The 23,413-nt window shown below is 44.4% G+C and overlaps 1 protein-coding gene across 15 annotated transcripts in view; it reads left to right on the forward strand.

Annotated features, from left to right (window-relative positions):
- MACF1 (microtubule actin crosslinking factor 1) overlaps nucleotides 1–23,413 on the forward strand; it is a 325,486-nt gene that overhangs the window by 196,473 nt on the left and 105,600 nt on the right. For all 15 annotated transcript variants that reach the window (XM_081962854.1, XM_081962865.1, XM_081962863.1 and 12 more), the window contains 11 exons: nucleotides 1,761–1,919; nucleotides 2,584–2,817; nucleotides 3,130–3,351; nucleotides 4,507–5,043; nucleotides 13,409–13,585; nucleotides 13,969–14,092; nucleotides 14,402–14,610; nucleotides 15,824–16,141; nucleotides 17,111–17,280; nucleotides 20,250–20,406; nucleotides 21,084–21,201. In XM_081962854.1, the coding sequence (XP_081818980.1) occupies nucleotides 1,761–1,919; nucleotides 2,584–2,817; nucleotides 3,130–3,351; nucleotides 4,507–5,043; nucleotides 13,409–13,585; nucleotides 13,969–14,092; nucleotides 14,402–14,610; nucleotides 15,824–16,141; nucleotides 17,111–17,280; nucleotides 20,250–20,406; nucleotides 21,084–21,201 (2,425 nt within the window). The remainder of the gene's footprint in view (nucleotides 1–1,760; nucleotides 1,920–2,583; nucleotides 2,818–3,129; nucleotides 3,352–4,506; nucleotides 5,044–13,408; nucleotides 13,586–13,968; nucleotides 14,093–14,401; nucleotides 14,611–15,823; nucleotides 16,142–17,110; nucleotides 17,281–20,249; nucleotides 20,407–21,083; nucleotides 21,202–23,413) is intronic.

Raw genomic sequence — 23,413 nt, forward strand, 5'->3', positions numbered from 1 at the left:
ATAACATCAAGATCACGAGAAGTTTCGGTACCCCTTTATGCTGTCTTGGTGAGACCTGGCATACTGTCTACAGTTCACCACAATACAAAACCAATGTGGAGACCCTAGAAAGAAGGCAGAGACGAACAGCAAAGGTGATCAAGAGACTGGAGGTTAAAACCTATGAAGAACGGTTGCAGGAATTGGGTACGTGTAGTCTAATGAAAAGAAGGAGATGATAGTAGCAGTGTTCTAATACTTGAGGGGCTGCCACAAAGAAGAGACGGCTGACCTTTTCTCCAAAGCACCAGAAGGCAGGACAAGAAGCAACAGATGGAAACTTATGAAGGAGAGATCCAACCTAGAATTAAGGAGAAATGTCTCAACAGTGAGAACGATTAACCAGTAGAAAAAAATATAGCAGCACAAAATCTTAAGCCAACGTCCCTGTTTTGGGGGGGGGGGGGGCAGAGGTGACTGGGTTCCTCTCCTTGCTAGAGAGAAGCAGGGCAGGGATGGTTAGGTTTTTAAATTAACTGGTGTGTGTGTGTGTGTGTGTGTGTGTGTGTGTGTGTACGCACGTGCCTGTGTATATGCATGCAGGGAGTGGGGGGTGGGGGGTGGGGAGAATTTCATTCCCAATCTGAGCGAGAAGGTAACTTTTGCAAAGGCTGCAGTTGGAGAGGGAAGAGGGATTCTTTCCCTGCTCAGATGATCAAAACCTCTTTTCAGCTCTAATTTTGACCCCAAAGGAGCTTCTGGGTTTCAGCCCAGCCTCCTCGGACCTTAACGCCTTCTCTTTGGGCTGCCCACCTTCCTCCACGCTTCTGGGCACAATCCTGTTTCTGCTGCTCACCCACCCTCTGCCCACCTCCCCCGTTCAGGGAAAGGGGGTTTTGTTCAGCAGTGGCCTCCGTCCCACTGAGCTCTTCTGCCTCTTGTCTCTGTGTGTATTAACCAATGTGCTTTGCCTTTTCAGATTGAATGTGTCTCATCCCTAATGCAGAAGATCTCCTTACACTGCCGAAGAGCACTTTTGAGGAGAGCTTCTCTTACTCCCTTTCTCAAACTGCTTCTGTTGTTTGGCTTAAGACTGCCAGAGAAAGCAGGACAACTCATTTGGCCCAAGGACCAGAAGGGACCAAGCATTGACAGAAGGATGGTCCAGGGTCACACATCATGCTCAATCACCTTAATGTTACTCTGTGCCCAGAGCAGCCTCCCCCAACCCAGCACCCTCCAAGTGTGCTAGACCTCAACTCCCACAATCTCCAGCCTGCCTGGATGGTCTGAGTTGAGGTCCAACACCACTGGAAACAGCTGGCTGGGGAAGGCTGGCCAAAAGGCATCTGTTGGTGTGGAATCTCTCTCTGTCTTGCTCTCCTTCACACACCCAAACACACACGGGCTGTCTCAGGAATGGCCTCTTGTGGGTCACTGCAGTCGTGCAAAGTCATTGTACGTGGCCTTTTCCCCCATCAAGACTGCAAACAAAAATTGACTTAGGTATTTTCTTAGGCTGGGGACAAACATCTGATTCCCTTCATCCGTTTCTTCCCTCCCACGGTATGAGTTGAGTCATACTTGTAAAATTGACATGGAAGAGGAAAGGTGCAGGTGAGCAAGAGGGAGCAAGAGACAGACAATGCATCTTGTCCTCCATGCACTTCTGTTTCTCTGTTTTACATTTTCTCTGACCTTATTTGTTTTTTTATTTGTTTAACTGATAAGCCGTAACAAATCCCTTCCTTCATTTTTAAAAACTCCCTCTTGCCATATAGACACTGCAAGAACAACAAGCCATACGAGACCACAAGCTGCAGGAGATGTGCACCTGGATGGACCAGGCAGAGGCCCAGCTGCAGGGTTCCCAAGCAGCCACAGCAGGGGCATCGGGGGAAGACCTCTCCGTCCTGGAACACAGCCAGAAAGACGTGGCCGTAAGCATGAGGCTTCCAGAAGACCCTGGGGTGAAAGGCAGACCTTTTCTTGGTGCCTGGCAGGTGTGCTGGGAGAGCCTTTGCGCCACACTCTGGCTTCCCTCTCCCATCATGCTCTCCACGTGGGGACCATCGAGACTTTAAGCGGTCTTTGTCAGCCTTGGCAACTTTTAGATGTGTGACCTTCATCTCCCACAACTCCCCAGCCAGCAGTTGAAGTCCACACAGGTTGAAGTTGCCAAAGTTGAGACACCCTGTTAGAGGGCAAGGAAGACGACCTCAGTGGAGACATGCAGGGACCGTTCCTTAGGCAAAGGGGGCTGGAGGATTTCTCAAGCCCAGAACTACAAGATAATATGGGGAAGGGGCTTAGGCAGGGGCCTCCCTGATTCACAGGGGGATAAGAAGAGGAAGCAGATACAGCTCAGTCAGACCTGCAGGGTTTGGTTATTGCAGCCAATCTCAACAAAAGTAGATTTCGCTTTCCTGGGAAGTTGATTTTCTGGTCTAGTCTGCTTGGTGGGGTGGATAAATAAATAAAATCGAAATGTAACGGGTGGCTTGAGGGATCTTTTTGACTGAGTCTGTTGGAAAAGATGATGGGAAGAAAGTTAGGAAGTCAATTCCTAGAAATCTGCAGAAGGCTTCCCTTGTGGTTCTCCAGGACCTGCGTCGGAGCCTGCACAGCCGGACGGCTTCCTTCACAAGTGTCTTGAAGGCAACAGAGGACTTTCTGGAGGAGAACAGAATCAAACTTCCCCTTGGAGAGCTGGAATCCCTGCAAGAAAAGCTCCACCAGGCTCAGGGGCGGTACCTGTCTCTGCAGGAGAGGGTGGAGGCCGCCCAGAAGGAGCTTGAAAGTGCTGTGAACTCTGTGATGCAACAGCAGACAGAAAAGGTAGGACAGAACTACCGGCTGGGTCATTTCCCCTGTTAGAGAAACCATGGTGAGTTCTGGACTGAGTAGGAGGTGGGACTGGATGGCCTCTCCTCCACCTCTACTAACGGTTTAGTCACCAGGTTTTAAGAGGGGATGCAATTATGTAAATGCACGTCAGTTGATTGTTGCAGAGTCTGTCAAAACTACGATGGCAGGTGCTCAAGGAAGTGATGATCCTTGCTGCTGCCCAGCCTGTTCCAAGCAGCAACACTTTATTCATATCCATGGAATTTTTCTACTTTGTTTCTTCTCTCCAAAATTTGTTTCCAGGTTAGAGTGATTAAAGACTTCGAAGAAAATCGGAGTAAGATTGAATCCCTTCTACACTGGGTGGCATCAGTGGAGAAGTCTGGAGGGGTCCCAGAAGATAAATTGTGGCCGATGGGAAAAGATGGTGGAAGACATGGAGATGGAAGAGTCCAAGATGCTACTGATGGCCATTTGTTGGAAATGGTTGAAGAGAATCTTGATTTACACTACACGAGTTTGAAGGTTGGTGCATCTATTCGCTGAGTAACATCCTGGCTTGGCTAGGAATCCATTTCTGTCACTTCATTTTTAGTCAGTGTCTCCCAGTTGCCCACTCTGTGAAGATCAGGGGTGTCAAACTCAATTTCATTGAGGGCCACATCAGGGTTGTGTTTGACCTCGAGGGGGGCTGGGAGGGGGCGTGGCCAGGGTGGGCATGGCCAGCTCAACATCATTCGTGTCAGGGGCATCCGCTGTGGCTCAAGCAAGCACTCTGTCAGCAAAAACAGGCTCCTAAGCTCCATTTTCGGCTGCGATGGCCTCCTGCAACCCTCTGCCAGTGAAAATGAAGCTCGGGAGGCCGCGTGCAGCCGTCCCGAGCTCCGTTTTCACTGGCAGAAGCACCGTGGGCCAGTCCTTTGCTGTTTCCAGGGCCAGATCTAAGTACCCCTGGGCCTTGAACTTGACACCCCTGGTGTAGATGTTTGATGCCTTGGCTCTAATCCTAACCTGGAATGCATCCTAGCCCTTTTCTGGAAACCAAATGCAAATCTTTGGGTTGTGTGGGACTCCCAGAATCGAACATTCTGTCCCAGAGCATTCTCAAAGCCCCCTTCTCCATCCCTGTTAACTGAGCTGGGCGTTTCTCTGAGAATAATGACTCAATTGCGGCATCACCATTACTTACGCTCAAGGCTGGGAGGCAGGGTTCCATCTCGCCCATTTCATAGTGGCCATCCTTGGCTTTCAGTTCATTCTTTAACACAGATCAAAGTGCTGCCGTTGTCTGGATTAGTAGATAGTTTTGGGCCTGCTCCAACTCCAGATCATCTATTTACTGAGGTGATTGTGAAATTTGCCTGAAAGTGGGGCAACTGATCGGGGTCCCCTTTCCGTCAGTGAGATTGATTGGCATCCACTGTTTGTTTGTATCACGCTCCACTAGGATGCATTCCGTGTTGTTTGGAAGCAGCCCTGGACGCATGGGTATATGTATATAACAAGTATAGAACTAGAACCGTCTTGGGCTTCCTCTGTTGGGAAGAAATGAGCCAAACCTGGGAGAACTATAAGAGCCAGAGATTTCTCTTCCTGGCCTGCAGGGTCTGGCTTTGAATTTTCTATTGGAAGCTTGGTTTTGATATACTTTTGATGTAGTTTTTTATGTTTTCTTTCCAGGTCCATCACCAAGAGCTTCTTTCTCACCAGCAAGAGGTCATTCTAGCCACCCAGTCAGCCCAGAGTTTCCTGGACAAACAAAACAGCAATCTTACACTGGAAGAAAAGCAGAATTTGCAAAGAAGGCTGGATGAGCTGAAGGACCAGTATGCTGCTTCCCTGTCTCAGACAGAAAGGCAGCTCAAACAAGCGCAGATGCTCTGTGATGAGCTGCAGAAGTTTTTGCGGGACCACCAAGAGTTTGCAGCCTGGCTGGAACAGGCTGAGCAAGACTTGGAGAAGATGTGTGCAGGGGACGGCAGCCTCGAGTCCCTTCACCCTCTGCTCCTGCAGCAGAGCAGCTTCTCTGAAGATGTGATTTCCCACAAAGGGGACTTACGTTTTGTCACGATGTCAGGGCAGAAAGTGTTGGATGCTGAGGAGGCTGTGGCTGCTGCAAGTGGAGGGGAGCCACACCCTGAGATATTAGCCACCAGCACATTAGTGAAGAGCAAACTGGAAGACGCCAACAGGAGATATGGCACCCTCCACTCTAAGGTAGGAGAAACCTTTGAAAGGAAAGGGTGATTTTCTCTGAGCAACCCATCATATCTGCTCCCCAGTTTCTTTTCATTTCTTCTGTGGCAGGGGTGTCAAACACGCAGAGTGCAGGTCGGATGCATCATGCACTGGCCACGCCTACCCCCAGTTTAGCAAATGGGAGAAAAGTCGTGATATGTCACATGATGACAATGTGATGCTGCGAGTTTGACACCCGTGTTCTGTGACATCCTCAAAGCTGCTAGTGGTTGGAATAATTGGGATTGTGGGAAAGTATTTGCCTCCTGGCAGATTGTCTGAATGTTTGCATATGCCAGTGAGGGAATACAACTGTCCTCCTGTTCAATCTGATTGAAAGGATAACTGGGGCCAGTTGTTCCATTAAATAGTCATGCTACTTTGCGTCAAACTCATAAAACAAACTTCACCAACAGTGAAGTTCTCACTACACAGATCCGAGGGGCCTGGCATGCTTGGTTATATATGTGTGTCAGGAAACCTAAAAAAAATAAATACTGAACAGCATTCAGGGATCCGTGGGCCTCTCTTTGACGAAAACCAGTCTTCATCATTCTGCCATCAGAAATTTACTGGATAAGAATGGGCTTCATGGGATCATATCAAGCTGAAAACCGTTGCACCCTAAGAAGAACACCAGTGCTCCATATTACACCGAAGAAGTCAGGCCATGGCTCCCAACATCAAAAACATCTGGCGGGCTACCCCATCTTCTTTTTACCAGGACAATCGGAAGCTGTATAGAAAAATACCATCTGAAATGGAATCCCTGATCCTCACTTTCCGGATATATACAGTGCAGCCAAGATATTGCAGTGGAGTTTGGGCTGGACAAATCTGCCACCCTTACCATCAACAGGTAAAATAGTAAAAAATAGTAAAAATTGAAGGAATCAAAGTACCCCATGGAAATAGCATCAAAAGCCTGAATGGAGACAGTTTGCTACAAATACCTGTGCATCCTTCAAGCTGATAACACCAAGCCCACTGAATTCAAGAAGAAGGTTAGAAGTGAATATATTAGGAGAGTGAAGAAGGTCTTAAAGCTCAAACTCATTGCAAGAAATACCATCAGGGCAATTAACACCTGGACAACTCTGGTCATTAGATGCACAGCTGGAATAGTGGACAGGACTTAAGCAAAACTAAAAGTCCTGGATAGGAAGATGAGAAAAACCATCCACTCACCAACATTGACTAAGGAAAAAGCCTGATGGGCATGGAAGGTTGCAGGTACCCCAGACAGTTGAAGAAGAAAAAAGAATATCTGAAGGAGGAGAGTGAAGGAAATGCATTGAAGCCAGTACCTCATTGAAGGCTTACTGAGTACTTGGGAGACCAAACGGCCCTACAGGAAAGACCAAATGAAGAATAGAAAGGAAACATGGCAAGGCAATATATTACATGGCCAGTATAGACGTACACAATAACAACAGCAACAATTAGCAGGCAAAGCAGATAAGAACAAAATCTAGTAATGGCTAAAAGCAGAAAGTTGAAGAAAAAGACAGAGGGATTAATTAGCTTCACAAGACCAAGCTGTGAGCGTAAATGTTTCAAATCCAGAATTGAGAAGACAGCAACAGACAGCAAGTGCCATCTCTGCAAAGAAGCTGAAGAAACAGTGATTAGCTGCTGCAAGTAGATCACACAGACTGGTTTCAAACAACAGCAAAGTAGCAACATTGGTGCACAGGAATATTTGCAAGAAATACCATTGAGACTGCAAGAGACTCAACATGGAGCAAATTCAAATGTTTTGGAATGGCCAAGCCAGAATCCAAAGTTCATACAAATATGGTGGTAGATCTGAAAGGAGAGTTGATGTTTAAAAACCCTCATATATTGGCTGTCTGCAGAGGACTGGGCCAAATTCCTATTCAGTGATAGGAGTGACAATTGATTATGGCATGAAATAGCACTAGGAATAGCACTTATGTACCACTTCACAGTGCCTTACAGCCTTCTCTGAGCGATTTTACAGAGTCAGCATATTGTCCCCCAACAATCTGGGTCCTCATTTAACCGGAAGGATGAAAGGCTGCATCTACCTGGATGGAACTCCTGGCAGTGGGCAGAATTAGCCTGCAGTACTGTATTCTAACCACTGCACCACCGAGCAATTATTGCAGCTAAAACAGGTATAACCAATTTGAAACTAAAACATGCCAGATAGCTTTCTTTATGAAATAAATGAAACTAGCACCACACTTTGGTTTGGTATGGTCCCTCAATATTTTACATATTACAACAGGAACCACAGGAAACTCTGATAATATACAGCTGCAAACTTCAGAAAATCAGAAAAGACCAAATACTTTTTCACTCTTAGGGTTAAGGATGACTTTCCTAGAACCAGTTCATCTCTCTGGTTAACTGATGTTTGGGGAATATTCTGTATGCTGGTAACCTCTGCCTTCCTCTGTGAGGAAAGCTTGCTTTATTAATTCTAGTTTTTTTTTAAAGAATTTTATTGGTTTTTGAACATTTATAGGGAAAGGTAAGGAAGGTACATAGAAAATTTTGGCAGCTCCCGTGCCGATGGTATAAATCCCCCCCAATTTCACAATTTTTACAATGTTAAAAATAACGTATAAAAGATAAGCATAGACAGAATCTTGTTTTACATTATATCAACCATATGTTCAATCATCTCTTTCTTTGTCATTTTCTAGTATATCAACAATTACATGTATTTCAAATACCTTTATTTTTGTGACCTGAGCCTTTTCGATATTGCTCCCTCCTCCCTGTCCCCAGATGGAGCCACAGCCCCCCCCCCCTTCATATCTTGCACATTACTACCTTTTTCACCACCTCCCCTATTTTCATCTTCTAGGAAAGAACTATGTTTTTTTAATGATGGCTTCTGCCTCCTCTACTGTGTTAATTCTAATTCTGTTTCCCTCCCAAAAAATCAACATTCCCTCTGGCAATAACCATCTAAACCAAACTCCTTTATTGTATAATTTCTTTGATAAGGAGGAATACTTCCTCCTTTTTTCCCTTATTTTTTTCAGAATTTGCTTAAGAATGGTAATTTATCTTTATATTTTAATGGTCCCGCCCTTTGGGCCCCTAGCACCTCATCCCTCATGGTCCTCCTAAGAAACTTGACATGTACCTCCCTTCGAACATTGTGTGTTCTAGCATATGCTGAATTAATCCTGTAAACCAGATCCATATCCCACCACAACTGTTCTTTATCTCTCTTAATATATTCTGCTAAAGTTGTACTCATAATATCCTTAAGATCTTCATTTTCTGTTTCTGGTAGGTTCTGGAATCTGAGAAAAAAAGACATTCTTTCAAGTTCTATTTTTGCCATAAAGTTTTCCAGTTCTAAATTTCCCTTCCGGATTGCCTTAATCCAGCTTCCCCCATCCAGCTTCCCCCTCCTCCAACATCCTGATCCTTTGTTTGTTTTCTGTTATATGATGTTATACAGCTCTGAGTTCATCTTTGAGATCTGTCACCTCTTTTTGCAACTCATTTTGACCCCTCATAATTTCCTGAAACATTTGGTTAACAGACAGTTCTTTTGAGCTTTCTCTAGTCCCTTCTTGTTGTAACAATGAAGTAATTTTTGTCTGCTGCATACTTGGACTGGAGGTGGCAGAAGCTGGAGCGGAGAATGACTTGCCCGTGGGTGGTTTTTGGGGCCCCATTTATCTGCGTTCAGGGGTGATAAGTCTTTTGCAAAAAAAATGGTGTCAGAGGAGCGTGCAGCTGTGCCGGTCCAAGACGGCAGGCAAATCCAAAAGTAGAAAGTCAGTTCTCCTTCACAGTTCCAAGGGACAAAGGTACGCCAGAAAGAGGAAAAGTTAAATAGTCAAAATTAATCAGGAAGTCCACGTAACAGGAGAGATCCAGAGCTCCTTCAGAGAAGGTATTAAAACAATTGCTAGATGTTTTTTTTTTTTCAAAGGTAGTTTCAAAAGGCAGGCTTCATTTATAAATACAAAGACGAAGACGGAGGGGTGCCATCTTGGCTCCTCCTTTCGCAGGGAGAAGAACAAGGAGTTCCATAAAGCTTTTTCCTTTTAAGAAAACAGCTCAGGAATCACCTCTTGCAGCTGTGATATCAATCTTTCTCACATGGCTAGTACAAGTGGCAAGTCAGCCTTTATTCTCTCTCCATTCCGATATAGAGAGAGATTGTTCAAATGCCGCTTTGTCCGAGGGGGGGGGGTAAAGAGAAAGAAATACCCCCCTCTAATCTTCCGGTTTCAAATGGATTGAACAAAAACTTACAATAGTCTGCTGCTTATCTGTTAATGATGATCAAGGAGGTTAGGGCGGATCTCTCCCCACTGGCACTCCAGCCGCTCTTTTTTCGCTTAACTCTTTCCTCCCGGAGCCCATTTGACGAAAGGGCAGACAGCCGGCAGCTGTTTCATGCCCCCCCTCCGCTCCCCGGTTCCTGGGGCGAGACTGGAAACACCCCCGCCGGCTGCCGCCGAGTCTGGGGGATTCCAGCAAGCCGCCCTACGGCAGAAGACCTCTCCAGGGCCCGCTGTGCTCCTAAAAGGAGCCCACCGAGGAGACGAGCAGCGGACAACACGTCCGTCACCTACAGGAACCGGAAGTGATCTCAATTCTTGTTTTTTATTAATAGAGACCTGCACACTCCTCATTTTATCCCAGTTTTCTGGGATAAATAGCAAACAGATGTTCCTTTTTATATCTTTCTCTCAATAGAAAACAACGTTAGTTTTGAGCTAATGGCTGTCATGTTCTTATTTCATTGGAGTTTATGAATGTTTAAATACCTTTTTAAAAGAGCCAGTTTGGTTTATTGGTGAAGGCTACAATCAGGGAGACTGTGAGTTCCAGTCCTGCCTTGGGTGTGAAGCTAGCTGGCTGACCTTGGGCCAGTCACTCTCTCTCAGCACTAAGAAGAAGGCAGGAAGGATGAGCTGCTTCTGAAAAACCCTGGCAAAGAAAATGCAGGGACTTCTGGCGGTCTCCAAGAATCCAACACAATTGAACAGAAGGAAAAAGAAACCATTTGGTGCTTTTTTTCTGTAACAACTGTTTGAGTTTTTTTTTTATACTTTTATTTTGGAGGTACTTCAGTTTGTTCCTTGTGCAGTTTCAGGTTTATTTAGGACTTGGCTATATTTAGTTTCTCTTGTTTCTTTTATATAATCTAGCAACAGTTTTCTACCTTATTATCTCTGTTGATAAAAGGGCTGCATTCTCCAAGAGGCTATGATTGCACCACACGGTTGTTGTAAAAGAAAAGAGGAGCTCTGGATCTGTGGCAAAGCACCTCATAAATTGGGAAGGGTAACCGGGAAACCTTGGCCTCTCCTGTGCACTTCTCTGCTTTCAGATTTTTCCCACAAGCCATCAGCCATCAGAGCTCCTTCTCTGCAGGGAGAAAAAAGAGGATCTTGCACCAGGAGTTCCCACCCACATGGAGCCCTGTCCCCACCCAGGACGTTGCTCTAGCAGAGCCCTTCTCAGAAGGAAAGCAGTCTTGCCAGGACGCAAGGACGCCTTTTCCAAACCAGGTTGCCATGGAGAGCTTAATTCCCCAAGTTAGTCACGACCGGCTCTCCGTTGGGTTTCAGCCACCGCAACGTAGGAGAGAAACTGCCCTTAGCTTCCCACTTGGGTGCCATCATGATAGTTGCTCCAGATGATCCACGATGCTCACTTTGGGGTCCTCTGGGGAATGAATGTAGAATGGGGAATCTGCTGTCCCACCACTGCTAAAGATTTGCAGCAGCAACACCCTTAGAAGAGTGATTGGAAATCCTGGAAGAGCAGCTGGTCTCCCTCTTTCCCTATTTTCTTACCTAAAACAAGGAACTAAGATAGGGTAGCTGAGGACCAGTAACTTACTTTTGTGCCATCATCTTCTGTCCCCCCCCCCCTTTTCTTTTTACCAGATTACATGTGTATTTTAGAGTTACAAAGAGAAAATGCATGCTAAGACTTCAGAAGCAACTGAGCAAACTTTCTTGTGTAAAAACGTCTGCTGTGCCAGCCCAGGATCTTCATGGATCCTATATTTTGCAAAGCTCCATTGAGAGACTTTCAAAGGAAGAAATGGCAGACCAAAGACAGCTCCATGAAAAGCTGAGCCAATAATGGAGGTGTGGCAGAACAAAGAGCTGGCAATAGAGCAGCTCTTTCTAGGTGTTCTCCGGACAAGGAGAGAATTTGAGATTACCCGTATGTGCTCCAGACCACTATTCCTTGTGAGAGGACTGCAAGTGGGGGGTCTCGGGTCTCGGGGTTAGAACTCTGGGAGATGAGAGAATAATCATCTTACACTGTCGGTGGCTTTGAAAGAACCGGCTTACTTTTCTTTCTTTTCAAAAAATTTGTGTTCGCTGCTTTTCAGCTATTAGACACCTTTATTTATTTGTTTGTTTTTTGGTATAAAGTTATTTATTTTTCATTTTCATAACATATAACCACGTGTATACTATTACATGACCAACATCGTATTATATTATTAAATGTTTACATCAATTCGTCTTACCATCAACTCCCCAAAACAATTATTGGCTCTTTTGCTCTCCATATACCATATTTGTACCTTATCCGTCACTTTCTTCTCCCTCTCTCCTCCTCCTCCTCCCTACCTCCTTTCTTCCCTCTGTCATCCTTCTCTTCTCTACTTCCCCTTCCTCTCTCCTTCTCCTCTCCCCCCCTTTCCACTCTTCATGTCTCTCCTCCTCTTCCCCCCCCCCGCCCTCTCTCCTCCTACCCCTCTCTTCTTCCCTTCCCTCTCTCCTCTCCTCTGCACTCTTCATCTCATTTACTTGGTGTATTTCAGCCTCTGAGCGAGCTCCATTTTATGTTGATGGTATTTATAATTCAATATACATATTTAATTTTAACATATATCCTCCTCCTCCTTTTTTTAAAAGAAAAAAGTATACATATATAGTAATTGTATTTTTGAAACACCCCCCTCCCCCAGCCTATTTTTGGCCGAGATGTGGGCCTGGTTACAATTCCCAGCTATTCTCATCATTATATTTATATAATTATGCATTCTTACACGCCCCAAATTTATGGTTCTGTCTTTATAATCTCAATAATTTCCCATTGTAAGTATATTTCATGTTCCCTCTCCATTTATTCACCTTTATTTGACAGGTTTGACACCACAGGGTGAGTTTCCTTCGGCCCTTAGGAAAAAAAAGCATTTTAATTACAAGTTTAAGGACATTAAAACATTTTTAAATAAACTGCAAAAAGGCAATTAAAACTTATTTTGGAAAATTACAAATGGATTAAGGCTTCAGATAAATTGGATATAAGATTTTGGAATTTATAAAGACTTCTGTGGAAAAATGTTTTTTCCACAAATGATTTTAAAAATTGGATGCTAGAGGGAACTGAAAATTACAATTAAAGGGGAACAACACATAAAATTGGCTTACACTTGCAGAATGAAGCAAAACATTATAATATTGGATACATTGAAGGAGACTTTTGAGAAATGAATTCAAAAGTTAATTTTTAGTGTCAAGAGAGACATCTGCCTTTATGTGGAGACTGCCTAAAAGAGGTTATGGAAAGGGGACCTATTCCACCAGATAATGAGACTGAGGTAAAAGTGGGTGTACAAATGATAGGCTACAAGAATGACACAGAAATGATCATACAAAAATTTGCAGATATATTAATAATTAAAAGGGATATACAAACAATAAACCAAAAGAGTGATAATTCTATAATTTTCCTATATCGGATTTACAAAAGAGGTTTGTTAAAGTTTTGAAAAGTCTCCTGAGAAGGGACAAAGCAAAAATGAAAACAAATTAAAATGAAAACAAGATCAAGATACTTACAATAAAAAGAGAGACTGCAACATTGATTTATTTCAACAAGATTAACATAGATCTGTTGTAATCTCTGGTATCCCTCAATGGACTTTGCTGACACCTGGACCGAACTGACAAAATTTTCTAGGTTTGTTTATAGATAAGAGATGGAATCTGGGAAGAAAAGGTGTTGTCTTTTAAGAGGTGATAAATTACTAAATAGGAAATCATTTCTTTATATATTTCATTTCTTTTTCTTTATTCTACTTTTCTTTCTCTCTGCACCTTTTTATTTTTATTCTTTTTTCAGTTAGAATTAATTTTTACTGTTATAATTGTAATCTTTAATAAAATTGTTTTAAAAAGTTCCCATTGTAAGGCTGCAGCCTAATGATTTTGATGCTGTGGTCTGTCTGAGGCCACTGCAGCTGGGAAGGAAGAGCACCTGAGTTCATGGCAGGGCTTGTCCCTGAAAGCAGAAAAAGGGGTTATTGAGGGGGTGGGTTGGATGTTTTTTAAAAAGTCCACCAAGCCTTTTCTCCTGTTTGCAGTGCTCTGCCCTTGGCCTCCACCTGAACCTCCTGATGGATCACTCTCAGCAGTTCCAGGATGTAGCAGAATCTCTCCGGTCGTGGCTGCAAGACAGCGAAGAGGCTGTGACCCGCCTCCTGCTGGAGCCCATTTCCTCTGACCCAGCCATTTTGCAAAGGCAGCTGGCTAACACCAAAGTAAGTGAGCAAGTACACTTACTCCGTGGCTTTAACCTTTTGCAGACTTTTCACCGGTAGCTTCAGCTGGAAAAGCCTGCACTTGTGTGTGGGGAGGGGACGGGGGGGGGGGGAGTTAGGGGAAACCTTCTTTCAGGGGGAGCCTCAGTGGAACGAGGCCATCGGTTGGGAAGGGGCATCTCCCATTCCTGCCTTGTATAGTGGAGGGCTCCAGCATGCTTCCCGGGCAAAGGAAAAGCGGACATGACCCTGTCAGACCAAACACTTCTGATGGGGGTTCTACCTTGCTCTTGAGCCCCAGAACCTCTTTCTAAAGACATGGACCTAGTCCTAGTATTTCTTCGTGCTTTGATTCCTTTCTTCTTTTCCGTTGCTTCTGACAGCACCTGCAGGAGGACCTTGCAGAGCATCAGGTGCCTGTAGAAAAGCTCAAAAAAGCTGCTTGGTCCCTCCTGGAAATACGGGAAGCCCCAGTTCCCGACCACAGAGGCATCCAGCAGACTACAGGTAAACCTGGGGGGGAGGGGGGGGAGGTCTAAGGAAGACATTCCAACCTGGCGCTGCAATTCAGTCTGCAATTCAGCATGACCGATGGTGGAGGAGGGGGGGCATTAAAGTGAGGAAGGAAGCCTTTGGAGTATTTGTTCTCTAGGCCTTTTTCAAAGACTGCGTTGACATTTATGGCCTTAAGCCCCTTCTGAGCCCTCCTGGGCAGTTTCCTGTCATGTTGGAGAGTCTTGAGTCCTCTGATCCCAGACCATTGGGTTTCTTTGGCCATTTTAATTTCCCCCCGTCATTCATTCGATTCTTGCACAGATTCCATCATGAGCCGATCCCAGAGCCTTTCGTGTCGGATGGCTGAGCGCTCGGATCTTTTGCAGAAGTCCATTGCTCAATCTCAGAGTGTCCAAGAGGCCTTGGAGAGCCTCCTTCGGTCCATGGCTGAGATTGAGGAAACTCTCAAACAGGAGGATGTGTCTGCATTCTCCTCCGTTTCCGTCCAGGAGGCCCTCGCTACAAACACAGTAAGATTTCTGACTGGAGTCTTGCTCCAGAATTTTAAAAAGATGGGGATTTTTTGAACACCAAAAATGTCTCTGAACAATCTGGAGTTTCCTTGTTTTTATAATTATTAATTTTACCCAAATTCAATTTTGAAAATGATTGAACCTTAAATGTTGCTTTCAGTACAAAGGTTTTCTGTATGACACCTGATGCATGATAAAAGCTACACCTTGAGTATGTGCAGAGGGTTATTTCAGTGGGTGAACAGCCATCATTAACAGCCTGAGCATCTGAGATCAAATTGGAGATCCTTTTGAATGTAGAATATTGAACATGTTGCTACTTAGGACTAAATTGGGACACTTCTCACACTAACTCTCCAGAAAGGAGGGATGAATAAAATAATAGCTTCCAAAGTTTATTAGACATTAAGCAGAGTTCTTTCCTGCAGGGAGAGCTGGAATCTGGAATGATTCCAATCTTCTGGGTTGTTTCTATCCAGCCTTCAATCTCAGAGAACCTGAATCTTTTCCAACTGCAAGGAGCAGACAGACAGGTCCTTAGCATCGAGCTGAGCCCTGAAGGAGTTAATGGGGAAAAGCTACAGAAACTTTTCAAAAGGCCTCAGTCCAAGCAAAAGCAGGTTGCCCGATGCTGCTCGGCTGCAACTGCACTGCAGTAACAAAAAGGGGATAAAAAAACATACACATCACACCCTGGATTTCCTTTGATTTGTAAGACAGCCTCAGTTCTAGCATCTGAAAGGAAAGGTTAGCTTAGAATCCAGCTCTGATGTAAGCTTTGCCCAGTGGGGGAGCCCATCCCTCCCAGATCACCAGCAGACCAGACTTCTTGTGACTACCTCTAGTTAGTCGTGCTTCTGTGCTTTGTGGCCCTTGAGTCTCAGTGGAGCTGAATGAAACTCCGTAGTGGAGTGGGCTTTGGCTAATGGGAGGGTCTGCAGTGTTTCCACTGGTGCACAGTGTTTCCCTCTTGATTGAGCTGGGCTGGGCTGGGCTGGGCTGGGCTGGGCTGGGAGGTTGGGTCTGTCTCATGGAGCTCCTGGGCTTTATGGAATCTCTGAACCTGAAGCAGCAGCAACTCTGGCAGAGACTTCCAAACATGGAGAAGGGCTTCTTTCTTGTGAGAAGCTTAGTCCCTGGGCTCATGTGGCAGCAAACAGCTCTTCTGTTTCTGGGTAGATGCACAATATATATATCCTTCCTGTTGCAGAAGCTCAAGCAAGACATTGCCAGGCAAAAGAGCAGCTTGGAAGCCACTCGTGAAATGGTGACCCGGTTTATGGAAACCGCTGACAGCATGGCTGCCACCGCCCTCCAGAGCAAGCTGGCAGAGGTGACCCAGCGCTTCAGCCACCTGTGGCAGCAACAGCAGGAGAAGGAGGACACCTGGAAGAAGGTCCTCCCCCAGGTGGAACAGTACGAGCAGCTCTCGGAGAAGCTGAAGCAATTCATGGAGAGCCGAGGCCGGATGCTGGCCTTGGGAAACCAGCCTGAGCGGGACATTACTCACTTCGCCCAGCAGATCCAGGTGAGAAGCTGCTGAGCAAGGGTTGGGCAAGGCTCAGGATTGGAGAACGCCTGCTTTCTGGTCCCTGGGCTTGGTTCTGGCATCTCCAGAGAGAGGCCTTTGCCCAGGGCAGCCCCACATCAACTCTGCTGATAGGTTAGTGCTGGGGTTCTGATAGAGCTGGCAAACTCAAACCAGGGAGAAAAGGGGAAGAAAATAGCAAAAATCCCTCTAACGAGCTATGCAAACTGAATACATGAATAAATGTATAAATATATAAATAAACCCTCCCTTTGGGAATGGGCTCGGACCGCTTCTCCTCACCCTAGAAGTTCCTGCGAAGGGAGGGGGTCTCCCTTCTGGGGTACCTGCAAGTCCCTGGGAGCACTTTGGCTGCAGGGCTTTGTTTCCTGGCTCTTGTCCATCTTCTGGTCGTTCTGCTTGTGGAGATGAGATTAAGCAAGTGCAGGAGATTTCCAGTGAAGCCGAGGAGATGAGAGGGGCCGAATAGAATTCTTGCAAGTCAGAAGACCAGAGCTCTGGGATTATCCATTTTCATATTCTTCTTCAGGACAGGCTTTGCCCACAGAAATCCGGGGGTCATCTATCCATAATTGTAATGTTAAAGTTCAAATTCATATAAAAGGATGATCAAGAATGACCTTGTCAGTGACCCCATGGAACAGGGCAGCAGCCTAAGGGTGTTTCAGGGAGATGCTCTGCAACCTCTTTGGGGACTGAATCCAAGGTGTTTCGCAGCCCTAACCTACTTGCCTTTGGAGACCTGTCAGGTCTGTTCTAACTACCCTGACATGACTTGTATGCAGAGATTACTATTGCTATCCATCAGGACTTCCAGGGATCAGGGGGATCTCGCAGGCTGCTCCTTACGGCGAAATCATTTATGCTTTGGACCAAGTCATAAATGCTCTTCGCTTCAACCATATCTGTCCTGTGTCTCCCCCCACCCCTCTTTCCTGACGCTTCCAGGAACTGAATTCAGAGATAAAGCAGCGCCATGAGGATCTGGACAAACTGGAACAATTAACCACAGAGTTAAGCTCCGGTGGGTTGGTGTGGACTGGCTTCTCCTCACACCAAGAGAAGGTGCGCAGTTTGCGGAAAGAGTTCATTCAGCTGCAGAAAGCCACAAAGGAAAGGTGAGGAGGTTCTCCCAGCCAGAGGAGACAGGCTGGGAGAAATGGCAGAGGAAATTTGTGGGGGGTTAAATTCTTTGACTGCGTACAGATCGCTTTGGGCTGGGAAGAGGTTGGAGGCAGAGAAATGAAGGCTATGAGGAATCTCTGCTGCTATAGTTTGCAATCTTTTTCAATTTTTCTCACTGGTATAATGTTTTGCAGGGTTTTGAATTGTCAGAAGACTAAAAGAGCTTTTTGACCAAAGGAGACAGTTGAATAAAATGCATGCTTCTACAAAAGTAAAGCATTTCCCAAAGTATTCCACACCTCTTACAGAAAGATTTCCTTTCTCCAGACTGTACTGTACTGTACTGTACTAGAACAGAACAGAACAGAACAGAATAGAATAGAATAGAATAGAATAGAATAGAATAAAAGGGACCTTGGAGGTCTTCTAGTAGTCTAACCGCTGCTCAGGCAGGAAACCCTATACCCGTGATGGTGAACCTATGGCACGCATTCCCTCTCTGCAGGCACATACACATAGTTGCCAACTGCTCTTCTGGTTTCCGGTGCCCTGGTCTTCATGAATGCCAGAGTGCCAAAAAGTGGTGTGAAAAACGCCCCCAAAATGCCCCCCAAACAGGCATGTGCACTCTGGCCAGCTGGTCTTTGGGTTTCCGGTGCTCTGCGAAGTTGAGCTGGCCGGTGCACATGTGCATGCTGGAAACCTAAGGACCAGTTGGCGGCACGCACATGCACATTGTCTTCTTGTTTCTGGTGCTCCGGTGCATGTACATGCATGCACACACCTTCCGGTTTGGGCACTGGGTGCCGAAAAGGTTCGCCATCACTGCCCTATACCATTTCCTCCTCTCCAGAATATTACTTTTGAAGTTAGGGCCAGGAAGATGCCTGCCCATATTGTGGGCAACTACCACAAGGAGAAAAACTGTGGGTTAACTATGGAATAAGCATAGAAGTGGTGCCTGGGAGGCTATTTAAGTTCAGCAAAGAGAACTAAAGCCCTTTCTTTAGCTATCTGAAGGTCCAGGGATCTTCATCTTAGGATAAAGGTCTGAACAAAGCCTTAAAACAAGTCAACGCTATCTTATACCCAGACAATCGGGTTGCTTAATGACTGCAGTGTTCACTTTACAGCTGCTACGTCTGCTTAAGAACTGCCACAAAAAGGTCATAAAATTGTGTCAGTCACATGGATGCCTTGATTCTGGGCTCCCCCACAGTCATAAGTCCTGAATCCAAGAAAAAACAGCCTTATCTTCAGTCTCTCCCCATCCCCTCTTGAATTGTCTTCTGAAGTTTGAAAAAGGCAGAGCAAACAGAACCTGCTACTGGCACAACAGGGAGGAAACACTTTTTCTCCCACATTTCGTTTTATGTTGCATTCACATGTTTCTTGCCTGCACGGGGGAACAGGGGGGAAATCTGCAACTTTCTGCTTCTGGGGCGAGTGAACTGTGGAGTGGGTTCAAAGCTTAACATTTGGCTCCATCCTCACGATCTCCCCCTTCCCCCCTCTAAGGTGCGTGTGCTGTCCTTCTCTAAAAGTCCTCCATTTCCTCTCAGCCATTCAGATGGCCACTTGGTTCCTGCAGACAGAGGATGGTTATCTTTAAAAACCTTGCCCAGCTTGTTCTGCTAGGAGAAGGCAACAAATATTAGCTGCCTACAGTCACTTTGCAGAATGAGAGGAGGGCGTGAAAATTTTAGAAATAAATATTCTCTTCTTTACTGGCCCATTTATTACATGCACGTGTAATAGATCTGCTGGTAGACAGAATGCCATACATCAATTGGCAATTTTCACCCTTCAGCCTGTCAATTTTTTTAAAAAAAGATCCTATAATGCTTAAACCCTCCTCCGAGTTATAGCTTTTATTTTTCTGGAAGGAAATGTATTTTATCATTTATAGTTTTACATGGAATTATAACAATGTACTTTAACTGCTTTTTGTATTTAGCTTGAGTTATTTATTTGTCACAACTACTGCTTTCAATAATAATGTTGATTCAGGTCGGATTATCCAGAATGTGTTGTGTTCACAGTTCTAGTTGCCTAGGAATCTTGAAACAATAGAGCTTTTCTAGGTGCTTTGGATTCAGTTCCAAAAAAGGTGATCTGAAGTGGAACTATACCATCTTTAAAGAAGCCACATATTTTCCTCAGATTATTTGGCACTGTGAAATCCTGGGAAAAGTCACAACTACTTTAAAGAGTTACTTATACTGCATTGCCATTTCCTGGTACACCGAAATACATTTCTGGAATCAGATCTGAAACATTGCACAGCCAGATTAGAATTGGTGTAGGTATCATTTCTTGCAGGACGCTTCTTTCCTCTATTTGCTGCTACAATTTACTAAGAAGACTGAATGAGACAGATGAATCAATCTTTTATTATTGAGGTTGTTGAAAATATTAATGTAATTAATTGTGGCATTTATAGTTGACCCAGGAAAGTAAAACAAATTGTCAAAGGAATAAAACAAAAATGAATTGGAGGTCCATGATCCTTCATTCTGCACCCAGTTTGTCTAAAGGCTTAAACTGCATTGGAGAGAAAAACAAATGTGAAATGGCTCTTACTCTTATGAGGAAGTGATAATTGTGAGATTCTCCAAGCAGTTTCCAGGCATTTTTGGGCCAGGCTATATGAGAGTCTCGTGTTCCTGGTTCATAGCTGCTTCTCAAAATGCTTCTCCACATATAGAACTAATAACCAGCCCAAATAGTTAGAATGCCAGTTTGCCAATTTTGCATGGCTCATAGCAACTGGGTAGACCAATGGGCTGGTCCAGTAGATCCTAGTGGTAGACAGAGAGAACGCTTAGGTGCAGGTTGTCCCCTTTGGTCAACAGCTTATAAGAGGTGGCTTCCTCTTCCTCTTTCTCCACTGGCTGTGATTGTGCTTGCCAGATAGTATGTAAGTACTTCACAGCCCCCCCACCTTTTAATCCATTCCCAGGAAAAAAGGAGCTTCGTCTTGTCAAGAACAGTTAGATGTATTCCGAAAACTGGTTGGATCACTCAGGCAGTGGCTGGAAGAAACAAAGAGGAATATCCCAGCTACTGAGACTTCTTTGGGCACACATGAGTTGGAGAAGCGGAGACAGCAAACAGAGGTGGGCAGAGAAAGTTCAGAAGCCATTATATAAGCAAACTCATGAGAAAACGGGGGGGGGGGGGGGGCATGGCTTCATCACAGTTTGGTCGATATCCTGACAAGGAACTGCTACTTAGTGCAAAAAGCTCTTTGAAAGGTGAAAGCCTAAAGTAATGTGGCGAAGTCCACCTTGTGTGTGGTTCAACTTCTTGGTAGGCAGCCACCTGCCCCTTATCCTACCCTCTTTGCTGATCACCTCCATCCACACAGTTTTGCCGTCATGTTGGAAGTGAGTTGACACTTTCATTGTCGTGGTGGTCACTGCAGCCACAGGCCTCTTGCCCACCGTGCCTCGTGTGACAAAAGGCTATAGAGGGGAGCTGCCGAGATGCCCTGCTTTGAAGAGGTGTCTAGAGCTCATTCAGAGGGAGGGAACCGGCTGGCTGCTGCCAAAAAACTGGCTTGCTAAGAAGCTGGGGAAAAGGGGGGCCTCGATGGGGGGAGCCAGGACCACAAGCAGCTCTCAAAGCTTTCAGGGTAGCCCAGAATTTCCCCAAACATGGTGGTCATTTTTAATGTGACAGAAGACAAAATAATTATGGGAAGGAATGTTGACTATACAAATTGCCATGAAGTCTTGTGACTTTTCATCCGCCAGTGGTCACGTCCTTTATACTTGCTCTGTTCTGTTTTCAGGTCTTTGTGGAAGAATGGCTAGCAAAGGGGGCTCTTGTGGAGGAGATGAACCAACGGGGCACAGCCGTAGAGAATTTAATCATTGAGATTACAGCTCCAGATGCACAATCCAAGACAGGTAGGAGATGCAGAGATGCACTCTTCCTACTCTTACCTGCCTCTCTTTAAACTTCCATTCTGAATTTAGTTGCTGGTTAGATAACAATTATGGTAGGCTTGGAAGAGGAAGAATGTAAAGATGCACAATTGTTCTGTTCCAACTTTTCTCCAGTTCTTCGCAGAAATGGAACATGGGAAGCTGTTTATATTCCTATATTGTGTTCCCGTAGACTGCCAGAGACCTTAGGGAGGAATAGGCTCTCTGATGGAATTGCTTTGCTTTGAGAAAGATTGCTAACTAAATCAATTAATTAAGATGTTAGGTAGCAAAACTAGGATGAAATTGTGGGATGGCCATCCTAGCTTCTCAAAGTAGGCCAGAAGTAGGCCATTGACTAGTGTGGAAAGATGAATCAGGTTGCAGCTTCCACAGTTCCTTGTCATTGGCTATACCCACCGGAGGGGAGAACAGTTGTAATCAAAACGTTTGGAGAAGACCCTCGTGATTAACTGTAGATATGTAGAAATTCCATATCTTTGTCATCACCATGGTTTTTTTAAAAAAAATTAAAGACAAATAATACAAACAGTACGTATACATCTGAATACAAAAAAAGAAAGAAAAAGAAAAAAAAAACACATATTACAGTGCACCCCCCAACCACGCCGAGATCTTTTTTACCTTTATATTTCTTTGTCTATAACAACTAAAAGATATACAACATATTCCAATTATGCCCTTATCCCTTCCAAAACAACATATATTCTTGAGTAAGTTTATTCCCTTTACCTTCCACCAACACTGATTTTATAAAATCCCCCCATATTTCATTATAATTATTTGCTTTGATCACCCCCTTTTTAAATTTAATTTCTGTTGTTAATTTATCATTTGTTGCCATACTCCAAATTTCATTATACCACTCATTTCTTTAAATATCCCAATTTCGTCCCCAATATTTAGCCATCACTAATCTAGCTGCCATTATCAAGTTTACAATCAATTCATTCATCTCACATTCTTTTATAATCATTTCAAATTTTGTTAAGTGTCTTTCTCTTCAAATCTTTCTTCCACTTTTATCCATTTCTCTTATTGCATTAAATTCAACCTATTTAATTTAATATCTGCTAAAATGTTCTTTAGTTGTGTTATATTCTTTATCTTGTTCTTCCAATCTTCCCATTTACACATTTGATTTTCTTTTAGTTTACTAACCCATTCTTTCGATTCAATCTTAGGGAATTTCTCCATTTTCAACACCGGTGTTAAAGGAGAAGTGCCTGGCATTAGCCAATATCTCCCTTTATTCCATAATTCTCTCAAATTTTTTAAAAAGGGATTTTGAATCCTCTCTTTTCATATCCTTTTAAAACCAGTACGTTTCTATACCTATTTCACCTATTTCCCTTAATTCTTTCAACTCTATATCCCTCCATATTAAATCTCTTGGTACTACTAATCCCTAACCCTAACCATGTAGTGCCTTCAACTCTTTATTGGCTAGATCGATTTTTGTTCTTCGCCTAATATGTTTTAAACTTTCAATGTTTGTCTTGTGGAGAAAAAAAGAAAACTGTGGGTCCTAACCACTTTGATCTCCCGTGGTGCAATAGGTTTGACCCTTTGGGTCTCTGTCAGCCACATTCCTGCATTCCTTGGCAGCAGAGCATCCCCTATAAAGTTGCTTCAGATTGTTTGCCTTGCGCTATGCAGAAGTGAAAGATGCAACAGCCCTTCTCCCCAGGCCAGAGGGCTCCTTCCCATTATTATTATTATTATTATTATTATTATTATTATTATTATTATTATTATTATTATTATTTATTAGATTTGTTAGCCACTCCCATCTCCACGAAGGGACTCGGGGCGGCGTACAATAAATAAAAAGCACATATTATACAATTAAACATTACACATTTCACGGAGGAGGTATAAAAATCACACAACAATCATTACAATACATAGAAATAGTAATAATAAGATTAAAAATAAAATACCCCAATATAAAATTACAAGTTTAAAAGATTGCCAGGAGGATTAGAATGGAACTATGGTTGAGCCAGGCCGGCTAGCTGAAAAAGGTGGGTCTTGAGTTTTGAACGGAAGGAGCGGAGGTCGGTAGTAATCCTAATGTCGGGGGGGGGAGGCCATTCCAGAGGGCTGGGCCCATCACAGAGAAGGCCCTGCTCCTGGGCACCGCCCTCTGGCACTGCTTAGTGGACGGCAC

This window comes from Natrix helvetica (assembly GCF_964273705.1).
Source record: "Natrix helvetica genome assembly, chromosome: 9".
NCBI lineage: Eukaryota > Metazoa > Chordata > Lepidosauria > Squamata > Natricidae > Natrix > Natrix helvetica.